At 45.8% G+C, this 9327-nt stretch overlaps 1 protein-coding gene across 1 annotated transcript; it reads left to right on the forward strand.

The window, feature by feature from the left end:
- Positions 1-2537: 2537 nt before the first annotated feature.
- Positions 2538-6341, forward strand: LOC100494322 (uncharacterized protein C17orf98). Its single transcript, XM_002933136.5, has 3 exons — positions 2538-2893; positions 3623-3722; positions 4825-6341. Exons 1-3 carry the CDS (start codon positions 2564-2566, stop codon positions 4980-4982), a joined length of 588 nt encoding a protein of 195 aa, XP_002933182.2. The 5' UTR covers positions 2538-2563; the 3' UTR covers positions 4983-6341.
- The last annotated feature ends 2986 nt before the right edge of the window (positions 6342-9327 follow it).

Consider the following 9327-nt stretch of genomic DNA (forward strand, 5'->3'; position numbering starts at 1 on the left):
AGCTTTGAAGTGTGTTGTGATGCCAGCTTAGCCCCCCGCAGCAACAAGTGCCAGGTTCGGCCTCTATAGGATCATTATTCAGTGAGGGTAACTTCAGACATAGATGGGCTTGCTCTTATATGCTGCCCCTGCACCCTGCTGCATGCCCACCTGTGCCACTCACAGCCTTACCCACCTTCTCCCACTGGGTGCCACGGGGCAGCCCCTCTCCACAATAAGCATTCCTGTTCCCCCTTTGAACCTGGGAGATGAAAGCAGAGAGCAAGTGGCTGTGATGCTGATGACTGGGGGTGAGTGCCAGCTGCAGGGAGTTAAGATAACAAATGAGAGATTAAACCATCTGATTGATAGTGATTGCACTGCCACCTGCAATGGCTTTGAGCCGTACCTCTGAAGGCCACTTGTGTGCGGGGACTGTGTCGGCGTGAATAAATACAGGGGCTCCCAGGCCATGGGAAAATGAGCCAGCTCCATAGATGAATGCTGATTGTTAGAACTCCATTGTTTGCTTTCTAGGAACTTGAACTTTTAATTATGGAAATATCCTTTACTTGTTGTTTTTGTTTTTCATTTCATTGTCTAGTATAATTAGTTTTACACACCCACACTTTCACCCACAGACACACACAGTGGCACATACCCTCACAATCATACACTCTTGCCCACAGATACACAATGACACACACAGGTCATCCACATTTCCCATGGGTCCCATAGGTTTACCTGGCATGTTTGGGGTTAATTCCTTGCAAAATATTGTTGGCCCATGTGGCAAATCCAGAATCTTTAATCTGTGGCTCACTAGCTGCTGCTGAACTACAACCCCCAGCTATACCAGTCTAATTACAGTTTAATAAAGACAGCTAGCAGAGTCCTATCTGAATGTTACAGTGTTTCACTTACTATTAGAATTTGAACAAGTCACAACCACAAGTGAATAAGCCACACATGAATAACTCAGCTTATCTGCCTGTGTATGGGGCCCTCTGGCGGAACTGCCCGACTGATATCTGGCGGAAAATTGTTTGATATTAATCAGGCAGGTTTGATTCTCCCATTGGATTGAGCAGCGCATCAGCTTGTTCATGTTGCCCTTGCCCCGGCAGCCGGCGTCCAGTTGTTGTGATCTGGGCCAGTCGCTTCAGCCCAATATCGGCCACTTTAGGTGGGTATATCAGGGAAGATCTGCTCATTTGGCGACCTTATGTGTGTTAGTGCTGCACACAGACTGCAGAGAGAGTGTATGCAGTGTCGGACTGGGATGCCAGGGGCCCACCACAAAACCACCAGACCATGGGCCCACTCTTTGAAATATTTTTCATTCACTTATCACTCAACCTCTATATTTTCCTAGTTTTTTATCTGTACATACTATAATCTATTCTTCTTTATATTAATTGATGTGTTCCCATAGAGAATAGGAAATGACCAAGAATAAGGCCAAATGGTCTCACTTGTTTTCCCATTACAATTTTTATTATAATTATTTTGTCACATTTATGAGGATATTTCTTGCCTTTTTCCTACCTTTTTTTCCAGAAAGTAACAAATACATTTGATGAACACCCTATTTAAAGCAGTGGGTGCCAGGGATTGCTGCTGGGCAGTGGGTACCAGGGATTGCTGCTGGGCAGTGGGTACCAGGGATTGCTGCTGGGCAGTGGGTGCCAGGGATTGCTGCTGGGCAGTGGGTGCCAGGGATTGCTGCGGGGCAGTGGGTGGCAGGGATTGCTGCTGGGCAGTGGGTGGCAGGGATTGCTGCGGGGCAGTGGGTGCCAGGGATTGCTGCGGGGCAGTGGGTGGCAGGGATTGCTGCTGGGCAGTGGGTGGCAGGGATTGCTGCTGGGCAGTGGGTACCAGGGATTGCTGCTGGCAGTGGGTGCCAGGGATTGCTGCTGGGGCAGTGGGTGCCAGGGATTGCTGCTGGGCAGTGGGTACCAGGGATTGCTGATGGGCAGTGGGTGCCAGGGATTGCTGCTGGGCAGTGGGTGGCAGGGATTGCTGCTGGGCAGTGGGTGGCAGGGATTGCTGCTGGGCAGTGGGTGCCAGGGATTGCTGCTGGGCAGTGGGTGCCAGGGATTGCTGCTGGGCAGTGGGTGCCAGGGATTGCTGCTGGGCAGTGGGTACCAGGGATTGCTGCTGGGCAGTGGGTGCCAGGGATTGCTGCTGGGCAGTGGGTACCAGGGATTGCTGCTGGGCAGTGGGTGGCAGGGATTGCTACTGGGCAGTGGGTGGCAGGCAGTGGGTGGCAGGGATTGCTGCTGGGCAGTGGGTACCAGGGATTGCTGCTGGGCAGTGGGTGGCAGGGATTGCTGCTGGGCAGTGGGTGGCAGGGATTGCTGCTGGGCAGTGGGTGCCAGGGATTGCTGCTGGGCAGTGGGTGGCAGGGATTGCTGCTGGGCAGTGGGTGCCAGGGATTGCTGCTGGGCAGTGGGTGCCAGGGATTGCTGCTGGGCAGTGCAGAGAAGAGAAAGCTGGAGCTGCCCAATGCCCAGCCACCCCCCCTCCGCTCGGTTTCCATGTAGCCTTAGCAACGCGCCCTGGTTTGTGTTGGTGCTTAGGAATGCTCTGGGCGCTCAGTAGTACAGGTAGAGGAGTAACACGGTGCCAGTACTTACCCGGTAGAAGCGCTATGGCAGATCCGGCCCAGAGGAGAGTCACTTCGTGCCTATTGAGCCGCTTTGCCCCCGGCCCGTCTCTGGCGGAGCTGCAGGCGAGGGAGAGGCGCTTCGTTCTGGACTGTGTGGCGGTGGAACGGATTTCCAGAGACTACAGCGGCTCCCTGCCCAAGCTCGGCTCCGTCATCCCCCCGTACAACTCCCAGCGGGACCCCCATGTCAGAGCCTATTTCCACTCCCGGCCGGTCCCCCCGCTGCTGCAGAAGACTGGGCAGGTAGGTTCATTTAATGAATTGCCCATATTGTTATTATTGCACCTGCCCTGCCTGCTGTAGCCACATATTCACTGCAATTCTCCTGTTAGTTTATCACATGAGCTCTATATGGTATCTGATGACATCACTCAGGTGTGATGATGTCATATAAGCAACACAGGTCATCCTTCTTGAGCCGACCCTGGTAGTTGCCCCATAAATACCAGGATTCAAGCTAAAACTGAAAAATGAATGTTTGTATGGAGATCTCCTAATCCTTCCTAGATCTCTATCTATAAGCACATGAACTGCTCTTGCCCTCAGTTCCCACAAATAACCAGCCCTCCAGCACCTCAAACCTCAATAAACATCTGCCCCCATACACATATGCACCATCAAATCATATGAATTATAAGGAATAACATACATTCTGCTGGGCTCCAGTTGTATGAGCCTTTAATTTAACCAACTGCTTGGTGTAGCAACTAGGCCCCATGTCAGGTATGGACTGAGATTCATAATAGGCCCTGGCATTTCAAGTACATAGAGGCCCAAACAGCCCCCCCACTGGCCCAATAAATAGTGAGTGTCTATGGCATCTTACAGCAGCCCCTCTGGCATTTGCCAGAACCCACAGATTGCCAGTCTGGGCCTGAGCCCATGTGATCCACCAAACCTGCAGCAATGTGTCCCTAAAAATGTTTCAGTTCTTAATACTTTATTTTGCCGTAAAGAGGTCTTTTTTTCCAGTCTCATGGAGGGACATCTACCTATGGGGAACTGGCTGATCGCTTCCAGTACAAAGGAGCTGCCGCTCTGTATCTGCTTACCAGGAATAACGCAGGGGCAGGTACGTTCAGCAGACAAACATCCCCATAGGGATCCCATATCCTAAATACATGCATAGCAGTTTCTCTGTTTAAAATGGATTTTAAGGAGCAGGGTCACCTACTGGCATGAGTATTGGCAAAGCCATCATGTACATTAAATGAACACACGGGGGGAGCAGTAGGGGTCGGGCATTCATTGCCCTCAGCACTCACAGGTATCTGATGACAAGTCATTGACAAGTGTGGGTCTGATATGAGCTGAGCACAGAGGGAATGAGAGGTGTACGGAACTGTAATTGCCCTTAATATGTACTATATGGACTTTCCTGCTGGTTTAATTACATTTTATTGCTCAGTTAATCATCTTTTGACTTCTGTGGGCAGCGGATTCACTGCGTCTTTGGATAACTGGTATGAGCAGAGCAAGCAATATGGAAGCTTTTAATAAATACAGTTGTTAAATTGTGTGCAGAATTGTTTTGCTGAACATTTAAAGACAATAAATGCACATACCCCCTTTGTATGATGATTAAAATCTGAGAAAGAATTCCAAATGGTTTACCTGAAGGTTAATGTACCAACCTGGAGATGCAGCAGCGCATTGGCAGCTGGAAACTTACCCCTGGCACCCAATCTATGCCAGCTTGCCATTGGTCTACACTATCCCTGTACCCGGTGGCACCGGCTGTTTGCATTCGCTCGCACCTACAAGGCATTGCCCTGCAAGAATCACCAACTGTTCACTCTATCTCACATTTTATTGGTTGCACTTGCATGCACAGGTATAGGATCCAGTATCCAGAAACCCGTTAATCAGAAAGCTTGGAATTACGGGAAGGGCATCTTCCATAGACTTTCATTAAATAATTCAAAATTTCAAAAAGTATTTCCTTGTACTTGACCCAACTAAGGTCCCATAGCTTTTGTATATTTGTATATATATAGCCATCTGTGTGTAGGCAGCGCTGCACATTCACACAATACATTAACAGAACAGGAAAAGATACAATATTATATATACACTATAGTACTGACACACCATGCTCTGGTTAAAACACTCACATTGTATGAATGTTTATTGTCATGATTTTATTCTGATGTTTGATAACTCCTTTCTTTCAGGCCATTCTCCCGAGCACAATAGAGGCCATGGCTTCTTCCTTTCCTCTGTTAAACCCGTGTTTGGATACAATGGGCAATTTGGCTACAGAAGAAACACACCCTCCCTACGACGAATGCCCTCCCCGTTTGGCACTGTTACCCGCTCCCCACTGTATTGATTCTTTACCCATGATCTTTACAGTTTTTCCCACATAAGGCATCGCATTGCATTGTTTGTGCTATAGTGGAAGTGGCCATAAAGAAATGTTTGCTTTCATATAAGAACCTATGTACAGTCTATGGTACGGAAATTTAGAATCGTAATGCTCAGCATTTTAACGTGCTGTAGGGATACAGTTATACTAGGGATGCACCGGTTCCACTTTTTCGGATTCGGCTGAACCTCCCTCGTAAGGGATTCACCCGAATATCCTAATTAGCATATACTAATTAGGTTTTGGAAAGGTCAGATGTCTGCGCGGCGAAATATTTTCAACTTCCACATTTACAAAAAGTCACATGATTTTTAGGATTCGATTTTGGTTCACCCAGGAGCATGGATTCGCCGAATCCTGACGATAAAGGCAGAATCTTGGCCAAATCCTGAACCGATTCCTGGATTCAGCGCATCCCTAAATTATACCCACATATCTCCTTTTATACATTTCTAATTAGCTGTACCGGTTTACATAAACTTGCTTTTTTAAAACTGCTGTAAAGCTGGTTCCTTTGCCTGGCTATACTTTTACAAGCTAAACACAGGCTGCTGCCACTCCTGACCAAGTCAGTAGCTTATTGGCCAATGTTTGGGGCCAATATTACAACATCCCTTGCTGTTATTTGATTGGGGACCTCATCAGAAAGGATGGAAAATCCCATTGCATAAGCCCCCCATTGAGCTGGGGATGGGGTTTTCTCCCACAGATCTGCATGGGCCTCTCATAGCCATTAATCATATCAGTAAATTCAACATAATAATATGATAAGGGGAAGGAAAACGCATGAAGATTCTCCATTGAAATTAATGTTATGTGTACAGTAAATGGCTAAATTCTGGGGCAAATTGGTCATCCAAATACACTCTATTATAAAAAGAATCCCTACATCTGCCTGTCCAACATCTCATTTCTGAAACCAGGGGCATTAATATCAGCCTAATATGTGGCTGATCACACGTGGTGCCCAGGTACTGCATTGGGGGTTCCTTGTCTTTTCATTTATGCCTCCCATCTCCTTTATATTACACTCTTGCCCTGGTTTTCAATTCTGTGCCCTCTCTTTATACCCCCTACTTTAAATGCCTCGCTCTTTATATCACTGTTTTATTTATAACGCCAGTTTAGCCGGTGTTTCTAGCAGGCGGTGTGTGTGCGCCAAGCTCTAATGAAACTGGTTGCTTTGAAGTCCCGCTGGTTTTGTCTTTGGGCTGAACATTCATAAAATAGACACTTCTGATGGCCAAGTATATAGTGGCAATTGATGAAGCTTTAACTCTCTTTATTGAACATGATCTAATGAAATAAACAAGGCAATATAAATATTATGCTTATTTAGCTTGTTCAGTGCAATTAACCCATCAAAGCAAAACAAGGCAATCCCAGGTGTATCCCAGGCAATCCGATCCCTTGCATTCATATGGAAATGTGCCAACATAGTGGGACACCCTCTTCATTAGCCGGCCAGTGCCTCCTACATTAATGCAACCACCTTGTTCAATTAACATGAAAGGTATTGGCTCGGCCATGCGGCTACTTATGCAAGAACACAGCCAATTATGCCACTGCCAAAAAACCCTTTTGTATTTTAATGCCAGGACAAGTACATGTTTCTAGTGCCGTGGGGCTATTTATGCATTCCCCATAGCTCATTATGTATGTGCAAGAGGAGAGAACACCAAAATAGCATTACATTATGGCTGGAACGTAACAGTTGTCCTAATTAAAGGGTAACATGTACCTGCATATTAAGCTGGCCATGCTAAGATTCATTTGCTTGGCGAGGTTGCCAAACGAGCAAATCTTTTCCCAGTATGCCCACCTTGGGTGGGCGATATCGGGCTAATTTGATTGATTTGGCCAAACAATCTAATTACGACGGCATAGGAGCCCTGGGACCCAGGACAGCATCAATGAGCCAATGTGGTCCCTGATCCAACAGGAAAGTCAAAACCTGCCCAACGGACACCTGGATGATTTTCTGCCAGATATTGATTGGGGAGGCCCATTGGGGGTCCCCATACATGGGCAGATAAGCTTAGCTAAAGGACCAAAATCAGCAGCTAAAATCTGCCCATGGATGGCCACCTTTAGTTAGGGCTATTTAAATGATTTTGTCTGTACTGAGGTAGGACTATGGCACAATATGTAGCAATTTTACAGTTTGACTCTGGCTCGGACTGGCAGTCTGTGGATTCTGCCCAATGCCAGAGGGGCTGCTGTAAGATGCCATAGACACTCACTATTTATTGGGCTGGTGGGGGGTGCAGTTTGGGCCTCTGTGCACTTTAAAAACTAGGGTTTATTTTAAATCCCTGTCCAAGTCTGTTTCGCCCCATCTAAAATTAAAATGGCAATAGCGGAAGCTTTATTATGGAGTCCAGCCCGCCTCCCAGCATCATCGCCCCCACCCCTTTTTCCAGGTTTTCCTGCCAGCAACGTCAGTAACCCTAACTCAGCCCCTTCTGTATTCATGAACTGTTGGATGAACCAAATAGAGAGGAGAGACTTCTGTACCTCTTACTGTCACTGCCTGATGTTGAGAAAGTGTTACTGTAGGTAAAAAGCATCAAGTTACAGGAATGAAAGGAAACAAATGAAAGCCATTGTGCATTAATGAACAAAATAACAAATATTGGAGATTTGTGAAGTGAATGAGGGACCTTCAAGACAGCCAATGAAACTATCACCTAGACACTGGCTTAGGGCTAATAAACAAGATAGGCACAGTCGGCCACAGCCAAGAGCTGTAGATTAGTCATGAGTGAATCTGTCCTGTTCTGCTTCGCTGAAAAGCTAGTGGAATCGCTGAATAATAATAAATTCAGCTACTGCATGACTTTTTGACACACACAACTTTTTTGATGTGTTCCCTACTTTTTTGCAGAGATTGTGACTTACTCCCCTTTTTGGAAGTGGCAAATTGTGGCGGCAGTTCCACTAAAACATTCGCCAGAATTTCACTGCAACTCCATGCCTGGCAAAAAAATGTGCTCAACACTACTGTAGATGCATGGTGCGGTTGCTGAACGCCAGATTCATCATTATCATTTTATATAAACACACTAAACAAAATACCAATAACAGTAAAATATGTGTTTTTTCATATAGCCTGCACCCTAAAGTAAGATATTGGACCTAGATTTGCTATGTATTTCCAGCTGGTGGTAGATAAAGGGATTACTATATGTTATATACTTTATATAATGCTTAAAGGGTGCCCACTGCACTATTTTGCATAAAGCAGTATTTACCCTAAGGCCAGCCCTGCTGCTTGCCCCCCTGCCAGTCCCACCCCAATTCCCCAAACACCAAAGCCAGTTTTGTCTTCACCAGATCAAGCAACCATGGGTGTAACACTGTGTCTAGGGAAACAGAAAGTTGAAATCCCCAGTACAGGTATGGGATCTGTTATCCAGGAACCCTTTATCCAGAAAGCTCAGAATTATGTAATAATAAAACAGTACCTTGTACTTGATCCCAACTAAGATATAATTACCCCTTATTGGGGGCAGAACAGCCCTATTGGGTTTATTTAATGGTTAAATGATTCCCTTTTCTCTGTAATAATAAAACAGTACCTGTACTTGATCCCAACTAAGATATAATTAATCCTTATTGGGTTAATTGCACGTAAAATGACATTTTATTAGATTTAAGGTATGGACATACAAATAAAAGAAAAGGCCCCTTATCCAGATTCCCCCAGGTCCTGAGCATTCTGGATAACAGGTCCCATACCTGTAATATTCATCTCCCCTGTGATCAGTGCAAATGATAGTGCACAGATGACAGTGAGCTGCCATACTGGGCGCTGCATTAGGAAGGTACTGACACATTATTCTCCATATTTCTGCAGCTGGCAAGTCGCCACAGCACAGATTTAGCTTGAGTTCCATGTTAGTTTGTTTTGCTGCTGAGCGCTGAGAGCCTTCTGTCCATGTAAGCAGATGCATAGAACTGTGAACAGATGGCCAACAGGCATGGGGACTTAATTAAGACCACTGTATTTTATATTGCTTCTTTGTTTATCCCTTTATGGGAAAACAATAATTAGACAAATCCCCTTTCCAGGGATAAAATGATATTTTAAGCAGACCTGTACTAGCCTATATTTTACCACGCTCATTTTCATTGCCTCCCCCACCAAGCTCAGAGTGTATGTATATTTCCCAAGGGGAAACCTGTTTGTGCTATTTCAGAAGCTGGAACACAAGTAGTATTAACCAGTGTGTGTTGAATTATATCTAACTATAGGCAAATAGCATTGGACTTATGGATTACACTATGCTGAGATTTGTAAATATCT

This window comes from Xenopus tropicalis, chromosome 6, assembly GCF_000004195.4.
Source record: "Xenopus tropicalis strain Nigerian chromosome 6, UCB_Xtro_10.0, whole genome shotgun sequence".
NCBI lineage: Eukaryota > Metazoa > Chordata > Amphibia > Anura > Pipidae > Xenopus > Xenopus tropicalis.

Bases quoted from the DNA above. Each gene is read 5' to 3' on its own strand.
- LOC100494322 (XM_002933136.5), top strand. From the start codon at position 2,564: ATGCTCTGGGCGCTCAGTAGTACAGGTAGAGGAGTAACACGGTGCCAG. The intron at 2,894-3,622 runs GTAGGTTCATTT...CTTTTTTTCCAG, and splicing joins TGCTGCAGAAGACTGGGCAG to TCTCATGGAGGGACATCTAC. The intron at 3,723-4,824 runs GTACGTTCAGCA...CCTTTCTTTCAG, and splicing joins CAGGAATAACGCAGGGGCAG to GCCATTCTCCCGAGCACAAT.